General features: G+C 43.2%; 1 protein-coding gene across 14 annotated transcripts in view; it reads left to right on the forward strand.

Moving 5' to 3' along the window:
* The first annotated feature begins 5,538 nt into the window (after positions 1–5,538).
* Positions 5,539–18,952, forward strand: part of BIN1 (bridging integrator 1) — a 102,011-nt gene continuing 88,597 nt past the window's right edge. For 5 of the 14 annotated variants that reach the window (XM_067299255.1, XM_067299259.1, XM_067299256.1 and 2 more), the window contains exon 1: positions 5,541–5,679. In XM_067299255.1, the coding sequence (XP_067155356.1) occupies positions 5,596–5,679 (84 nt within the window). In that variant the 5' untranslated portion in view covers positions 5,541–5,595. Of the gene's footprint in view, positions 5,680–18,952 lie in introns of all 14 variants that reach the window. The other 9 variants (XM_067299253.1, XM_067299257.1, XM_067299251.1 and 6 more) reach the window with 4 other exon arrangements.

An 18,952-nucleotide genomic window follows, 5' to 3' on the forward strand; every position in this document is an offset into this window, starting at 1 on the left:
ACGAAGGGACTGTCTTCATTGAGATAAGAAACAAAGCTTTACTGTTACTTTACTTCCTAGTTCTCCCCCTTTCTGAGGGGAGAAGCCTTTCTGAGCTAAACTGGCAAAGTTGAGTAGAACTGGAGCCCTCCCGATGCTGGTGCTGTAGTAGTAGATACTTAGTAGATGCTTGTTTGTGTCTGGGAGGCAAGAAGAGTTACTCTTACATATCTTCTGTTTCTCATAACAAAAGAGTGAAGAGATTCAACAGAAGTTGTAACTTGGAGAGATGTGAGAGAGAACAGCTTCTGGATGCTGTTTTTAAATTAAATTTGTTTCATCTCCTTATTGTTTTAAAGGACAGAACACACAATCAGTGAGCTCTTATCTATTATTATTATGGCAGAAACTTCCCAGTCCTTCCCAACACCTTTCTATGAGAGAACAAAGGGAGAATATAGTCAGTCAGAAAGGAATGCTAAAACAAACTAGATAACGGTGAAATAGATGTCTGACTTACTTACTCTTAATAAATAATCTTATCAAGTTAAATGGAAAGATAGAAGTCACCTTAGGCTCTTCCCAAATGTTGTCCCAGAAGAATGCATGATCTGAAATGGAAAGAAAAAAGCAAACGGTCTGTTTAAAGCAAGCAAGGTTGAAGTCAGAGCTTCATTAGATTTTGGTACATAATACATTTTGTGTAATTTGTTGTTTTCAAGGTGTTAGACTTGCTGTCTTAAATTGGTGTTTCTCAGGTGAGACCACTGAAGGGAGTGATGCTGGCAATGAGTTAGGCCCACTGACTTTTAGTGTTATGGCTAAAGTTAGAGCAGAAGCAAGACTATGGTCCAAACAACCAAAGGCTTTGGGATTGTTTAAAATCTGAGCCTCAGCTTTGAATACAAACAAGAAACCGTGATTCATCAGATTCATCTTCTGTTATATTAGTAGTCGGGCAGGGGGGCTTTAGTGCTGTCTGAATAATTCATTGCAAATAATATTATCCATTATGAATATTTCAAAATTCAATAATGATATATTTACCATAAATATCTCTTTTATTTAACCCAGCTCTGCTAACTATTTTAAAAACACAATAATTATAAACTTAAAACCAGAATTTTTAAATGAAAGGAAACAAAAATTGGTGCTACTAGGTTTTAATCTTCCCTGTAACTGGAACAGAGAATATATACTTCCAGTTGCGTGAACATTAAAAACCACAGCCATTGTCGTTTTAAAATTCTTCTATTTAAATGAAATGTTTTATACATTAAAGCTTTTGCCACCAGCAGCAGGGAAACAGTTATATTTTGATTATCACAGCATGTAGTTCTAAATGCACAAGCTATAATCAAAAGGTTCAAGTCAGAAAAGATAAAGATGTATTAATGGGCACATTGCTGAAATCACTCTTTCAAAAATAGTTTTGTACCAATTTAAATTGGGAATCATGAAAACAACATCCTGCTCACAGATGGACAAACTTGGCAAAAACAGGAGGGGGGAAAAAAAGATGTAACAACAATTTGTGCAATGAAGGGAATAAATTGTATCTAAACTGCAAAATAATAGACTCCAACACAGCAAAGCACTTAAGCATATGCTTCACTGTAAACATGTGAGCAGTTCATCTCTCTTTAATGAGATGACTGAGAAGTAAAATGCTTTTATGGGGCTGAGACCTAAAGGAAGCATCATTGACTAGAATATTAATCAATTAAGAAAACAATAAAAAAGCAATGTTAGGTATGCCCTGCAAATAAGTGCATTTGTGCTATCTATCCTATTTGTCAGATTTGTTTCTTCCCTATGAATTTTGTAAATGAGTCATACAGTCACCAGCGAGATTGACTACAGGTGGGTTTCTTAACTTTAGCTATCTAAGCTATTCATCTAACCTCCTTTTGTAGTTAAGGAGGAGGGGAGATGTTTCCAGAAGCTGTTCTGTCTGTTTAATGATCCTTTGGAGGGACTGATTTCTCTCTTGACCATAGAAGGAGCCTAGGTGACCTCAATTTAGATTAGACTAGACACATTTAGCTGGGTACAGTTAGGCGAAATAAAGAGTGTCCTAGGATCCACCGTTACAATAAATTTGACAAATATTCACATATTAAACTTAATGAATCTTATTCCAGGAGCTGGATGTAAGTATCAAATTCTCTTTCTTTTAATTCCATTTGTGCAGAATCTGTCACTAAGGGTTTCTAAAAGGTTAAATAGCCCAGCCTTATACAAGGCATATATGGATATATGGCATCCTTCGCTTGCTAGCCTGTATGTTTATCTCTTTTACTATGTGCAGTCCTGCTGACATGTGAAATGATTTACACCTGTAAAATTGTAAAAGCAAAAGTAAGTAAGATTAAGGTTAGAATGATGGTGGATAGGCCTGAGACTGAAGCCTCTTCTGTTCATATAGCAGGAGTCTTCAGCACTCGTCGGCTGGCTAAAACAGCTTATGTGAAGTTAATTCAAAAAAGTAGCATGTCATTGTATGTGATGTTCACTGGGTCTCATCTAAGGAAAGAAAACCTTTTGCTGCTACACCTGGAAGTCTGCAAGTGCTTTGTAGTTTTGATGCTGATCCAATCAAGCACAGAAGTAACTGGGAAATGACTCATGCTGAGATGTGGATGCTTTTTGTTAATCCCAGCTTTTCATATGTACACAGTTTGTCATCATTTTTCATTGTGGTGAATGTGGGTGTCTGGCCATCTTTGTTTCACAGTTGTCTGATGTTTGCCATGGACTCTCTTTTCAGCTCATGTGCTGCAGTCTCTTGAAAGGATGTAATCAGACAAAAATCTTTTCAAAACCAGTTTACTGAAGAAGGACCTAGGCAGGAGAAACAAATATGTGAGGTAGGATGCAGAGGAATGTGTTCAGCTCCTGAAATGTCTGCTGTTTTATACTTGACATTGCAAATGTTTAACCACATGTGCATTTTTCACTCTTAAAAGCTCAGCTAAGAAGGAGGAGATGGGGAGTAAGAGACAAAAAAAAAAAAAAAAAAGGCATGATAATTATGTTCACAGATGATACGAAACAGTGAGATGCTGCAAAATTATAGATGATACAGGACAAAGAGAAGTAATGGAAATACCTAGTACGGTTCAAATCGTGGGCAAAATAAGATGCATTTGGGACAAATACACAGTTGCATAGCTACAGAAAAATACACTGAAATATGGATGCTAAATGCAAAGCCAAAAAGGAATTGAGTAAAACTGCAGCTCAGTTTGCAATGCACTGTGGCATCACAGGTATGCACATAAGCTTGAGTCTGAATTTGTCTTTTATCACCGCATCATTGTTATATACAATGGAAGAACATACCTAAGTATTTTATCAAATATGAATGATATGTCTACTAACATAATGCAAGTGTAGCATGGCTTTAAGCATGTTTCTGAATCAGGGCTTTTGTCATCTAAAAAAAGTCATTGTCATTATAGGAAACAAATGCAGAGGCACTCTGTCATGAAGCCTCACAAGGAGGCGTTGACAGGTTCTCTGCTCCCAGTTTCTAAGGGCTCTGTCAAGAGAACTTTTTTTATTTCAAGTTCTGAATGAAAGAAATAGTACTGAAGCAGAAAAAGGAAACAATATATGAAATATAAGAGGAAAAACCTGGACTAGCTCTCCCAAGTAATCTCCTTTAACATTTTTCTGTTGCTTTAGATCGCGATAGTGAATGCTACACTGTTCCCTATGTGTACGAAACTCCAGAGGTAATGGTGTTCATCTGGCAAAATAAAGGCTCCTGGGACACAGGTAGGTTTTGCTACCACCTTTCAATTAAAGTAGGTTTAAGAGATGCAAGTCTCCATCCTAAACAAAGGCAAATGCAAGTTCCTTAAGTATGTAAATTCTCTGTGCAACACGGCTTAGGTTGATACTTTCCTGGGTACTGTGTGTGCACAGAGCAGATGCAAACTCAGACGAAGAAGTAGTAAGATAAATGTGCAGAAGCAGAGAAGAAAGGAAGCTCCCCACCGCCTGACTAAGCCCTGGTTTGTGGAACTGAACGAAGTTTTGGGGCTGAGCACTGGGTTTGAATGTCGGTGCTGAAGGGGCTTCCTACATTCCAGGAAGAAGAGCTTTGTCCCTTCTTGTAAAGGAACAGGATTTCATGAAAGGTGTGTTTGCTCTGTGGGTGTAGCAGAGTGAGATGAAACCCTGTGGGGATGAACGTTGTGGCACAGTTGTAGTTTATGCAGTCAGAGGTCCACAGGCTCACTGAAGAGGGACAAGTACAGGCAACTGGCAGGATGCAACCTGCTGCATTGCTTCTACTTGGGCTGGGGGCAACCATACTGAAAAAGTTTAGTCGCCGCTGAAGAGTAATTCCATACAGGCTAAGGTACTGAGGAAGCAGGGTAAGTTAGGCCTATCCAGGATTCTGTGCTGTCATGGCTGGTTTTCTTCTGGTACTTGATGCAATTTTCGTGACATTTAAACATCACTCAGTGCCCCTTTGCTACACTGTCTTCTGCAGTGGAGACACACCAAGCACCGCACTGCACCATCAGCAGCACCATCCAACTGGAACAACCTTCAGGTGCAGCCATGCTGAATCTGTAGGCAAATCCAAAACTGGGTAAAAAGCTACTAGCTTAACACATTCCAGGTTCTGTACAAACAGTAACTAATTAGCCATGCTAATGCTCCTGTGAGACAAGCTACTCATTTGATTATTGCCAGTTTTCAGAGACAAGACTGAGGTGAAGGTACTTATCCGGGGTCCCATAGTAAGTTGTTACGTGAGCCAGAATTAAAGGATGAAATCTTCTGAACTTCTAGCTCACTTTTTAAAAACAGGCTGTTGATTCACTTATATTCTTGTGGGATTCTTTTGTTTTTATAAACTCAGTTTGTTAAAGGACCGGAAATAATTTGAAAAGTATTTTTGCGGTATTTTTTATGAGTATTGACAATCAGTGATAGCAATTGGTGGTGCAAATCTTTTCAGACAAGCAAGAATGGCATTTTGTTACACCAGCAAAATCATATCAGCCACCTAAGATTAATCATTTGTTACCATTTAGCATCCTCATTGCAGTGAAGACTAATATGGCCATCAGTCAGCATCTTTAAGTAAAATTCCTCATTTAGCTATTTTTACATATTGGTGGCCCACTGGTCGGTGGGGGAAGCGCGTCTCCCTTTCCGTGGGCGGCAGCAGCCGCACCGCCTTCCCCCGGCGGACTTCGGAGCACCGCGACTGCCAGGCGCGATCTGCGAGGAGGAGAGAAGGCTGCAGTTCATCCTCGAATAACGCCTGCGGGCCAAACCCTTCTGTTTCCCCCTCGCCAGCCCCCCGACTCTCCCCTTGCCTGTCGGGGTGCAGCTGCGCAAGGGACGGAGCTTGCCGCGGGTGGGAGCTCTCCGCGGTAGCGCTGCCCGGCGCAACACGCGCCTCTGCGGCGGCTGCTGCCCCCTCCCGGGGCGGCGCGCGGCCCCTTTAAGGCGGCGCGGCGCGCTGTCCCTTTAAAAGGCGGCGCCGGGGCGGCTCGCCGCGGGCGGCCGCGGCCATTGTGCGCCGGGTTTTGCCCCCCTTCCCGCCGGCCCGGCGCTCGCAGCCGCGCCGTTAAAAGAGCAGGCAAGATGGCTGAGCTGGGCGGCAAGGGCGTCACGGCGGGCAAGATCGCCAGCAACGTGCAGAAGAAGCTCACCCGCGCGCAGGAGAAGGTAGAGGCGGGGGCCGCCCGGCGGGCTGCGGGCGGCGGGGGCGCGCAGCCCCCGCGTGCGGGGCGGCCCCTGCGCGCTCCCGGCCGCTGCGGGGCGGCTGCTCCCGGCGGCCCCGGCCGGGCACGGCGGCCCCCGCCGCGCAGCGCTGCCCCGCGGGGGGAGCCGCCTCCTGCCGGCGCGGCGCTGCGGGAGCGGAGCGGGAGAGGGGGGCTCGTGCTGTGTTTGTTCAGCCTCCTCTCGCCGCCTCCTGAGCGCGTGAATCGGGGATCGCTGCGGCGCTCAGGGGCGTTTGCCGGGGGGATCCCGAGAACGCGAGATGCTGCGAGCGCCAAGGATTTTCCGTCCGTCTGCGCGCTCTGGGGGAGGAGGATGAGCAGAAGCGGCATCGCAGCCAGCTCGGAGAGGGGAGGGGGCCCGAGGACTGCCTATTGGTTTTAAATTTGCAAATATGGATTGTTTCAGCAGAAAGGACCTTTTTGTAATGCCTGTGTTGCGTTTCACGCAGCGATTTCAGGAGCTGCACTGCATAGGTAGCTGTGCTACGTAGCTAACCTTAAGGACAGTGAGGAAAAAGAGGTGGGCACCCTCTTCCCGTGCTTATCTTCTCCTCAAAACGCAGGATGGTATTTACTGCTTGCGTTGCTGCCCTTGAGCTCCAGGTTTCGCGCTGGCTGCAAAGCAGAGCCGTGGCCTCTTCGCCCGTTGCGCTGTTGCCTGGCAGGGGGAGGGATGGGCTCTGAATCCCGGGGCCCCTCTCCCTGCGCTGCACCCTGTGCCGGAGGAGGGTGCCAGGAATAGGCAGTGGATAGTTTTCACGTTCCTCTCTCTGGCATGCTGCTTCTGACGCCAGATCCCCTCTCTGCGTAGGGATTATTAGACATTTTACGCGGGGACATTGATCAGCTGCTTTTATCTCAAGCACGCTCATCTCGGTTTTCAGTGATTTGCTGCGAGATGACATTGACTCAATAAGGACTGGTGTAGCTTGGAGGGAGGGAGGGTGGAACAGATCGGCCCCATTGCTGCTGCTGCTGCTGCTGTTCCCTGGGAGTTATCTTTAGCAGATTTAATCTGCAAGGTTTGGGATTGGATGCAGTACTGGCCTGAGCCTTGTACCAGTCACTGGCACTGTTTCAAAACGCTGCTGGGTCAGAATGGTAATGCAAACCTATTGGGCCTAATTCTGTCCGTACTGCTTCCACCAGCTTAAGTTCAATTACTGAAACCAGAAGCAGGCTTTGAACTTGCTTTACTGGTCTGGAAGAAAATAAGTGAATAGCAGATCCAGCGTAGAACTGGCTGCAGCAACAAATTCCTGGCTTCCCTCCTTACACTGCACACTAATACTTGGCCTTTTTTTTTAGAGGACCTTTTTCTGTGGTTGAACATGGCTAAATCTGTGGCTTTTTCCCTTATTGGAATCCCAGGAGGTGACAGGACAGGAAATCTGTCTCCTGATATCTGATGCACCCTGAAGTCGTCATAGATGCTAAATTCATTCTTCATTAGCCACCAGATGGCAACCATATTTTTAGCTAATATTAAGGTAGATGATAAGGGCTGAGTTACTGGCCTGCTGATGAAATTACTACATTTACTGGTGCAGCTTGGAGCCAAATGTAGCCTGCCAGGCCCTTCCCCTGCTTCTTATTTGAACACCTGCACGGTCTTTTCCTAGGGAGAGATTTTCCCGTAAAGTCATCACAACTTGATATCCTCTTCACTTACTTGCTTATTCCCCTATGGTGACTGATGATATAGTGGTGTCTGGGGACAGGGGATATAGGAGGAACAATAATAATAATAATAATGATGGAGTGCTTAGCTGTGTATTTCAAGGCATTTATGTGATCTGAGATCACTTGTTTGTGTCTTTACATAGACAAAGCACAGCTAGTTTCCCTATAAGGAAAAAAAGAAAACAAAGCCCAAAGCACTTGCTTATAAGTTAACACAAATCCTAGGCGCTTTGGCTGTTATAATCCTGATATAGACAAAACAACTTTGTTTTCTGGGCTTTAAAAAAGGGGGGGTGGGGAAAAAGGCTTTGCGTGCTTTATCATCTGACTGGCTTTTAAATGCTATTTTAACTTTCTCTGTACTGGTACCTCTGTTGTGGGGTGTTAGGGACTTAGCCCTTGTCTCTAAAGGATGGACTATTCACTGAGGCAGACTTGTGTATGTGAACTTCCGAGCGAGGAATAATACAGCTGAATATGGTGTGAAGAGACGGCATTGGTGATTATGGTACTGTGCTGGTGTTAATCATACTGTATATTCTTTCAAACTGTAGATATGTGTTAATGTGTGTTTAGCAGGAAGGATAAGTTACCAGGCTGTATGCTTGGAGGTGAGAACCAGGTGGGTTGTTTTATTTTGTTTGGTGGTGGTGGTGGGTTTTTTTTTTTTTTTTTTGAGAGGAAGTGAAGCAAAAGTGTGCAGAGGTGAATCTGGGTGCACAACAGACCAAGCACTTAAATGTATTAGAAGAATAATCTGAAGGGATAGTGAATGAGGTTTAACTTTCCTTTTTGAGGCAAATGTATTTTGAGGCTTAAACAAGCTGACTGTTCCTTTTACGTATCCTCTTTCAATTTGGATTTAGGATAAAAATTCTTCCCTTCAGTGTGAGTCTCTCCCCCCCACCCCCACCTAGCTTGAGCCCTGAGACTTTGACTTCAGCAACTTCCCTCATGGTGAATTTAAGCCTTGTGTTAAGCAAAGAATGATGTCTTGTTGTTCAGTGCAGAATTTGCACTGAAACACTGTACACATCCTTTTCTCCCTTCTGAGATGGCTATTATGTAAAGTATGTAAAAGATATTCCTTCAGAAGTACTGTTTGTTTTGAGCCTTTCAGCAAAACTGTTGGCTGTTTTTGGAAGATACTTTCTCAATTCAACAGGAAATATAGGGCAGAATAGTTGACTATGCTGTGTGCAAATGGGCTGTGCTCCCTTTTAACCTCTCTCTCAATTGAAATGTGGCCTCAAGTACGATACTTTGCAATAATTTGATCATTGTCCAGAGATCTGTATTATGTAAGTTGTTGCCTCTGTCAAGAGGAACGTACCTAGCAAAAAGGACCCATGCAACCAGTGCTAACTCATCATCCTTTGCAGCTAGTGATTAGGAGATTCAGGCTGGAAGTCATGTGTATTGGTTCTTTCTCCTCCGTGCTGAGCTATACCAGCAAGAGAGTTGTTCACTGTGGTTGTTCATCCTGTAGAGGGCTGCAGGATTTTCAGACTGAGACTTTAAGCTCTGAATCTTTCATAGGTTCTAAATTACTTCAAAGGGAGGGAAGGTTTGATGCCTCAAATGTATCTTGGAGAGAACCTAGAGTTTGCATGCTCTTAAAACTTCCTCAATAAACACTTGACAGGGTTGGGAGGCTTTTTCTTTACATCTAATAATCCAGCCTCTGAACAAAAATATGCAACTATGTGGTCTGTTTTTATCTTAAATTTTGGAAAATTTTAAAAATATCCCAAACTTATGTGGTCCTCATTCTGTTTGAAGAGTGTCCTGTTCCTGTTTCTACAAACCTTCCTATTTTGTACAAATTAAAAGAGAGGCTCAGTGACATGACATAAGCCTGGTGTCACAGTAACTACTCTGCGAGGTTCCAGGAGGGGCTGAATTCATGGAGCACATAAAGTGTGAGGGTTTTTTTGTTGCTCAGATGGCAGTGAGAGGCCGTGTCACAGGATCAACCTGTTTGCTTTCCTCCAGCATCTCCTTATGGTTAGGAAGAGATTCAGAATGGAGAGAAGGAGTTGGGTGTGAGCACACTGATTGAGGATATACATTTTCTAGAGATTAATAGATATTGCTGAGGAGACAAATAGTGAGGTTGATGTAGGAAGGAGAGATTTTTCCTCAGGAGCTTTTTTTTATGTTGAGAGGAGTAGAAATGGATGAACTTCTTTTACTAGATATAGTCTGAGCATGGGAAGTTTCTATGCTGATAGGAGCAAGAGGTCTCTTGCTCTGTTTTCATCATTACAAAGCTGGGTCAAATTAGAAGTCTGAAACCTGGTCTCTGTGGGGCATGTTCTTCTGTGACATTAATAGACTATCATTCTCTTTCATTCTTTAAATCTGACATACCAACAAACCTTTACCAACAAATCATGCCCATTTCTCTTTCTCCATGCCTAGCCACAGGGGAAGGATTCATTCTAGGACCCAGTGAAGTTCAGTTTGGTGGACAACCCTTGTGTTAGAGAGGGAGTGTGACTTAGGTTGTATACTCTGCTACTGACTTGTTGTGTTTCCATGAGATGTCACTTCTGCTTTCTGTGCTTGACTTACTTCATTTATCCCACCAATATTTACCTATCTCCCTCTTTGCAAAGTTTCCCTGATTAAACTGTCTGTCAGAGAAAAGTCCTGGTCACCTCTGGCTATGCGCTCCAAGGAGGTTGGGCTGTATTCCTCATCTCACAGGGCTAGTATGACCATAGCTGCTTGTAGCCAGGCTTGCTGATGCTTATTCCCAATCCACTACAGTGCAGAAGGATTTGTATGCCAGTAAACCAAAGGCTTCTCTGAAGAATTTGCACCCCAGCCATGCAAAATAACCGAGGACATTGGCCTTGAGAAGGAGGGCAGAGGACTGCTCTTGGCAGGCCACTATGGCCTGATGTCCCAATTCTTTCTCCGATTAACTTATCTCATATAACAATTGTAGTAGTGCAAACTCTGTCAAGAAAGGATCTTTTTCCCAGAATCTTAGGCTTTCTTTCTTTCCCTTCCTTATCCTTTGCTGTACATGAGAAGGTTGTGGTTTGGGTGGAACAGGGTTTGCAGAAGGCACGGCCTGCATTTTGAGCTTGCCCTGATATATTTTTTTTTTTCTGTGTCTTTTAAACAACCTGTAGGTGGAACATGGCAGCTGAGAAACCTGGAATGCAATCTCAGCCCTGTTGAAGCAGGTGGGAGTCTATACCAAGGAACAGCACCCAAAAACCTTAAACCAAATTTAAATGCAGCAATCTTCAGGATTCAGTTGGCAGAAGCTGCCTGATATGTAGAACTTCAGCAGATAGGGAAGGAGGCTTTAAATGAAACATAATAGATCCAAAAAGCTCTTTTATTGAGAAGGAAGCATCACGTGTATCTGTGTGAGAGGGGGGAAATTCCATTATTGATTTTTGCTTCAGGATCCTTCTGTCTCTTCGAAGCCTATATGGTTTCTGCTTGGCTTTGCATAGGGTTGGATGGTGTGGAGTAGTATGCCTTGTTCTGTCAGGGAGGTAGAAAAAACTGATAGAGCCTGAAGAGCCAGAAAAGTTGTTCTCTTGCCAATCCAGCAAGAAATGGATTCTTTTTTTCCTGGAAAACTTCCCAGAAGATAAGGAAAGGGCTTCTTACTTTATTTCTATTAGCTTGGCTTCTCAAGAAGGCAAGGTTTAGGTGAGAGGGGTAGAATCTCAAAGATGCTATTGGTCTAAAGAGTGCTTGAAAGCAGGTGCTGGGTAGAGGAGAGTGATCTGAATTAATGCTCCTAATGTACAGATGATTTCAGTATGAGCTCAGACTATATTACTGGGTATCAGATAATCTGCACGGGAAGGGGAGGCAGGTGGGGTGGGGGAATGAAATAGGAAACCAGGCTTTACGTGTTCCCCTGCCCATGGAACACTTTGGTTTGCAGGGCATTTATGGTATCCTGGTGAAGGCACCTCTGTACCTGTGGGTTGGCAATGGACCTCTGAGAAGCAGAATCTCAGTGGAAAAGGTCCAGAGCTATTCCTGGTCACTGTCTCTTACCTGCGAGTTCTAGTCCTACAGCAAACTCTCTTCAGTGCTGTTCATGTGAGATCATGGACTTGCAGCTGTTCATTAAAGCAGCTGTAAGAACTGTATTGAATGAAGAGTTTTGGTGAGACTCTAGGCAGGATGGGATTAGTGTTACAAAACTCATCAGTCAGGAGGTGACATCAAAACAGTCAGTCCTGTCCCCCCCATTGTGCATGCTGATTGTTAAGCAAGGTTTTGTTTTTCCTGCCACAAATGTTACTTATTTCAGCATCACAAACACTCCTGGCATATGACTAGCCAAACTGTTCAGGAAAGCCTGAGGTGTTCAGCATCTTACAGGATTGGGCTCTTTGGGAAGAAGATAGTAACAACAAATAATGCAAGTTTTCTCTCCTTCCTGACTCTTTGGACAGAGAAGCAAGAAGCTTGTTTTAAATGTCTTAAAGCTCTGGTTCTAGAAACTTTCTGAGTGATGAGAGGATAGCCTAGATTGGCAGGTGTTAAGGTACCTATTTTCACTGTCATTGTGACAGGATGTGCAAGCTGCAAATGGTGAGACTTTCTGTCTGACAGTCTTGACTGTCTACCTACAGATGGAGAGATCAAACCTTCTTCCCCCAAAGTGCTGTACTGGCAACCTGACATTATCATGAAGATGCACCTGATTTTCCCTGGTAGAACAGACTTGCAGCCCTGTCTTCTGGTGGCCAGAGCTGAGGGCTCAGTGTGCAGGGCTCCCTAAGTGGACTGGCAAAACCAGGATGTGCAGACCAGCTGCTTCTGCTTTGGGATAAGACTGGATTATTGTGTGCTGGTTTTGACAAGAACAACTGTGCACTCTCCACTCCAGAGCAATGGGATGCGATCAAATAGTAAAATAAGAATAAGGCTTCCTAGGAGAGCTGCTGCTATCTGTTGAATAGCAATGAGGTCCATTTTGACATTGTCAGCCTCTATTTTAGCTTTTGCTTGAGGGACTAGATATTTACTTTTCTCTAACACCCGTAATATTGAATGCGTGAGTGCTGGCAAACCTGTATTGTTTTGGCATTTGTACTGCTAAGCCAAAAGGGAGCCTCTCTCAGGGGAAGGGATTGGAGGGAGAAGGAAGTCATCTACTTTGACCTGCAAGTTTAAATCTATTTTCCCTATGATATTAATTCACTATTTAATATTGCCAGGACATGAGTGGGGACCTCTTTGGAAACACATGAACTTCTGGCATCAGGACAAGGGATGAATAAATCTTGGCAGGTGTTTTTTCAGTAAGTGTATGTGAGTGACTGGATCTCAAAAGGTTCAGGTATCCCTTGGAATATCTCCTAACCTTGCTGTCCTCTGAAATTGCTCGATCTTTACTGGTAAGTATTGCAGGATAGGTCCAGCCCCTCATTCCTAGAGGAAAAACTGGAAGTATCATTATTAGCAGAAAATAGGATTTAGGATTTTTTTCATTTAGGTTACAGTTTTATTTTGCTGACTGGCTTGCTTAGTTTTGATTCTTAGCTAGTACTCTGAAAGCACATCTCTCTTGATTGGTCCTTCTGTGATCTGAAGGAACAGCCCTGGGAAATGGGACTCGAAGTAGCCCACCCTGATAGGTGTATGTACAGGTTATATGGATAAACTCTGTGAAGATCTAGTTGCTGACATGTTGATTGGTATAAGCATGGATGTTATCACCTACAGTCAGTTTAGAAAATAAATTTTCTTATATAGTGTTTAACTCTTTTTCTTTTTTCTAAAGTTTCTGCTAAATTTATTGTGTTGGGAGCTTGCATTCAGGAAAGGTCCGGTTGCTACGTGCGTGTTTGAGGAAAGCCTTGGAAGCCAGAGTTCAGTGTGTTACACAGACCCGGACAGAGAGGTCTTGGAGAATCAGTGTGAAGCAGCTGTGGAAAATCTTGAACTGAGGAGAAGATGGTGTGTTTGCACACACCTCTGCAAATACACAGGTGTAACATAGATATTTCCACTACTTAAACTGTGCTGGGGTAAACTTTGTTTAGACCTGTGACTGGCAGGTTAAAGTCTTTGAGTAATTAAGCTCAGTAAGCATTTCCAGAGAGGCCCAGGAATTGAGAAACAGTTAGGAGAGACTGGGCATAAAAGCCAGACAGTGCTGACTTTCTTTTTGTCTCCTTTCTTCTAAGAAAGGAGAAGTCTGGGTGGCAGCTTGTTCTTAATATAGGCTGCCAGGCAGGATGGAGAGTGCAGACTTCATCTGTTTTGGACGAAAGCAGTACTTAAGAGCAATTAATCCCTCTGTGAAAACCATTGGCCATTGTTAATCTCTTAATACAGGTATCAAAGTCTGAAATACTGCCTTTTGCAAAGATTTGGCATTAAAGTTCAGAAAGCTGGTAGCCTGTTTTGAAATTATTTATTTCTTGGTAATTCTTCATTGATCATAATGTTTGTTTTCTGTATTTTAAGTAGGCTTATGACTTCTTGTTAAAATTGCCTAAGAACCATGCTAGTTTCTCTGTTTACTTGAAAGTTATCTTTCTAGTAGGGTGATTACAGATTCGACTAGCTAAATTACAAATGTTTTTCACTGGGTACTTGCTAACACTCCCGTTTGAAACTGAATAAAACAGAACTGCAATGCTTGCTTGCTAGTAGGGATGGAAAGGGAACCTCAGTGTTACAGAGACTACAGTGTTTGAAAACAGCTGAAAGTTGTGTGTCTTTTTTGTTTTGTTTTTTACTTCATGCTGCTTGACTCGACTGCATGTTTTATCAGGCCAAAGACAATGATGTGTGATTTAACCAATCCAGAGATGAATCTGAAAGTATTTGCAAAATGGATAAGTGATTATATCCCATTGGACTTATCTGGAAAGGTGCCAGTGACAGTTGTGATTATATACAGAATTAGGTGTAAAGACTGAGATTTGAAGAAATGCAGATCTCTGCATCTTTTTCCGTATCAAAAAAGCTGGTCCTGAAGCTCTCTAGTATCCTTCCAGGTAATGTTGTGCATTCCTATAAGTTACAGTAAGCCTTGTGATAGTACCAGCTCCAGGAGTCTGTGAGTAGAAGGACCAACCTTATCTCCCATCCTCCTCCCTTGGCCCTTATGGAAAAAAGTGGGGCAAAAACTCGGAAAAGAAATAAAAAAAAAAAACTAGTATATTTAAAAAATATATGGAATTCCTTTCCTGTAACTTGAATGGAAAAGGCCAAGCCAAGCTGTACATAAATAAACTTGAGCCTTTCAAATAATGGATTGACTCTGATAATACTTCCTTCATCATGATACATGGTGAGTATGATTATTTGTTAGTGACAACAGTGTGTTCATATTATATACTACTGAAAAAGGCCACTTCCTATCCTGAAGCAATTCCAATGTAAATATTGGACAGTCTCAATTAAGATACTACTGTTTTATGTAAAGTTCCATGTTCCAGTACACTGTAAAGAGTTTTTTGAATGGTTTTACAGAGGCTGAGGAAGGATGGTTTTATAGACAAGGGCGCAAGGCTATTTTTGAATAGAGAAAAATTTCATGGGAATACGTAAGTTTAAGAAATTGGAAAAGAGACTGGCTTTCTTTGGAGACAAAGTGCTGCTCTATGTGCAGGGTCTGGGGGGTGAGAATTAGAAGACTGGCCATGATGTGGTAGGAGGGGGGAGGTCAGGGAGAGTCAAAGGGGTGACATGATCTGTTGGTCAGAGAGTCCAGTACTGGTATGCTACATCCGGATTGCTCATAATCTAGTACTTGTCTGTAAATGGGTGATCAGAGTCAGTTGCTAGGCTAGAACCTTTTGCCAAGCTGGAGACCTGTGCTCTTTTTTTCTGTGACCCTTGGTGAACGTAAATAGTTTAGGGAGGAAAGAGAAGTGTGCGTATCAAGGCTGGATGTCACTATGATTGGCTGTGGATATAGTGGGTGATAAGAGCTACATTGCTGTGCTGGTGATCTTGTTAGGTCTGGGGTGTATTTAACGGGGTGTCTTCTTGGCTGTCAGTTCCAAATCTGCAGCTCGGATCTGAATTTTTGAGGAGGCTGTTTGGGGAGAGCATAGTGGTGCTTTCCCTATCCAAAGACAATATGGCCCAGATTCTCAGCAAGTAAATTGGCAAAGAGGCCGGTACGCTTACCCCCATTCGTAGCAGGAGAACTTGGCTCATCAAACAGTTCTCAAATTTGCTGTTACTCATCTGTTAACTCCTCCGGAGTCAGAGGTGGTCTTCTCAGGTGGAAAGAAAGAAGGGCTGTTCAAAAGCTGCTTCCTTCTGACTTTGTTAATTTTTTTAAAGTCAGATCAACTGATTTAAAATTTTCCCTGGAAAAACACAGTAGGGGAGAATCTTTGACTTGTTTGGGAAGACCCAACAAGAGCTGATCACCTGTGTTGCTCTGTATGTTCCCACTTCACTGGGACAAGCCACACTCCGTAACCCAACTTGGCCATGGAAGGCAGCATTCCTAAATCTTCTCCCATGTCTGGTCCCTTGCTTCTGTCTGCCTCTGGCTCCAGGAGTCTCAGCAGCTTATCCAAAGTCCAATGTGTCTTTTCCCTTCACCCTGTCCTGCGCGTTACATGTTCCAGATCTGTCCTGTATTTGAGAAACTCCCATCCTTGTTCAGCAAGGCAATCGTGAACCCTTACAGGAGCTCTTCAAGCCTCTTAAGGGCTCTGCATCCAGTCTGTCACTTCTGGAATCCCTCTCTCTCATGGTTCTGCTTCACAAGAGCTCCTCTGTCCCCTCCTTCCCAAAACACACCTGCTCCTTCATCTCTTTCTCCAGCTCAGGCATGGCCCCAAATGCCTTTTACATTTTGTCCTGATTTGGTAGTTTCATTTTGCATTAGTGTCTGCATAGAAATAAAAATACTTCTTGCAAATGTATCAGCATTTAAAATGAGTGTTGCAGGGGAGGAGGAGGAGGAGATGAGAAGGGGGATTTATGCAAACAGCACTATTTATGCTATCTGTTCCTCTTACTAGTGTTACCATTAGCTATAGATAGGGTTTAATTAAGCTATGTTAAATGCCTACCCAAATAACAGACATTGATGTTGTGAAGTCCTGTTGCCTGGAATGTCACATTGATGCCAGCTGAATTAAGAGATGCCATTTGGCCTTACTACAGTTACTGTGTAGCTAATACCCAGCTCCATAGCTGAGTGCCCAATTTTTATTGGTCTCTGATTTGATGTCTACTTAAAGCTGAGGCAGACAGAAGGCAGGGTGGAAACTTACCTGCTTTCCTGGAGACTTGCCTGCTTTTTTTATATTTAGAGTAATGATAGATAAATATTCTCTCCAATCTGTGGTTTGCTGAAAAGCTGGGATTCTGGGGAATTGAGTGTTTTACCTGCCTGGTTTGAGTAAGAACAAGCCAAACAAGAAGAAAAGAAATTGCCTAGAGTTATGAGTTAGGCATGCAATTGGATATGGCCAAGGTGGCTTTGTTGTGCAAGCACATCTAACAGCTGTGTGTTCAGTGGGCAGTTTCTTGTTCGGTTTTCTGGCACGTCCCACGTGCAACTTGTGCATCCCGCGTTCGATAACCCAAAGCTGAATGCTTAAGGGGATGTAATAGAGTTTATGTGTCTTCTGGTGAAGTTTTAGGTTTTTTGCACTTCCGGAATCGATTGCCTGCTTAGGCATCAAGGTTGATGCAGAGTTTGAAAACGCTCAAAGCTCTTTAAATTCTTTATCTCCCGCAGTCCTTGAATCAGGTGCCCTTTTCTATGTGCAGATTTGTTCTGGTGGGAGAAGTCACCACCTCGAATGGTTATCACTGTGTACATTTGCTGCTCCATGCATCTGCTTCTGGAGCATATTGTGCAAGCCTTCATCAGCTCTTCCTCTGACCAACAATTTGAACCGACCCAGCTAATCTAGCTGGGGCTGCAGTTCCTCAGTACTCTTAAACCACATCCACCACTAAGATAAGTCATCCCCAGCTGCTGCTTTTCTCCTCCTTTCTCTGTGCTGCTGCCCAAATATTGTCCCTTCAGTTGTGCTGCTTCACCTGTTTTTCTTTCAAGCTGGTCTCACAAATAGGTGCATTGGATAGTAAGTTGTGGGTGGGGGATCTAGAGAGGCAGCAACAAGCACAAAGACTAGCAGTCTAGGGTGCTGAAGAAGAAATCTGCTGCTGAGGTAAGGGTAAAGTGGAAGTAAGCCCTAGCTTAGCCTGAAACAAGTATGGCTGAATGAGCAGAGTTGTGGAAGCAGGACCACAGAGCACTGGATGCACAGGATGATGAAAGGTAGGAGAGAGAGAAATATCTTTGCTTTTCTTTCTAACTGTTGAAATCTGTAAAGCAAAAGAAAAGATAAATAAATACAAATAAAAATAAAGCAATATGTTTTCCTAGTAACTTTCATAAAACAAGGCAAGCTTGTGCATTTATAGAGGGGAAAAATCTGCTAATAACAGAGAGTGAAAACTTAAGGCAAGATGATTTATCAGTCATCTGTTTGGGAGGGTGTGTGTGTACGTGAGTGGGTGGAGCTATAGGTATAGCTGAGGGAGAAAGAGGCAAGAAATAATTCTTGTTTCAGGTTTTTGTACTGTTGGTCCTAGCCAAGGACAGTCCTTCATTCTTCATTCTTGAATTTATGCTAAAGTACAAGCTTAGGATAAGTGTCGTAGCTATTGTTCAGGGTAGGCATAATGTAAAAGGCCCTAAGGAGATTAGAGAGAGATGCACAGAGGTAACGTAACGAGACCAAAGCTGGGTTAATGCAACAAGAGCCCTTACAGGAACCTGGAGTCAAAGGTGGTTGAATGGCCTGGAAATAGACAGACACTGAATTGCAGGCAGGTGTGGGAGTGCAGCACAACATGACTGCAAGGACCGAGCTAAGATGTAATGCCAGGTAGAAGAGAAATAGCTTTTCCATACTATCTGTCACAGCACTGCTCCTGCTGTATTGTGACTTAATTTAGACTTGGATGATGCTAGAAGCAAATCTGCAGAACTACATGTGGTAGGGTGGAGAAACAGAATGCTGGAAAAAAGTTAAGGGGCTAAAAGCATCATGTAAACATCTATTGGAACTGCAGGATTTGGATCTGCAGCACAATGTGCTCCAGAAGCAGGTACATGGAACAGTGCCATATGTGCACCAGGGACCCCAGTCAGTCCATCAGTTCAAGACTTGTCCCTCTTCTAAATTCTGTCTGAGAGGAGGAGATAGTTGATGTGAACCTGTGGTTACGCTTGTAAGAGCATCTCTGCTTAACCAGTTGGTCTTGTGCAAAGGTGGTGAGAACTAATGCCAGTAAAACATCCTGAGAACTGATGATTTATGTGTGTGTTTTTTTGTAAACATGCTTGGTGTAAAACTGCCTTGAGGAAAATAGCTCTTGCATCCTGGGGATGTGCTGTGTATTGTTCTGAACTGCCAGCATGACTGTTTCTTTCTGGAAAACAGAGTCCCTCTAAAGGCTGATATTAAAAGATAGAAGGTGCATTGTTTTTTCTTGCAACAGCAGATACAGATTTTTAAGTTAGTCTTTGGTTCTACTCA

The sequence above is a fragment of the Apteryx mantelli genome, chromosome 6 (genome assembly GCF_036417845.1).
Source record: "Apteryx mantelli isolate bAptMan1 chromosome 6, bAptMan1.hap1, whole genome shotgun sequence".
NCBI lineage: Eukaryota > Metazoa > Chordata > Aves > Apterygiformes > Apterygidae > Apteryx > Apteryx mantelli.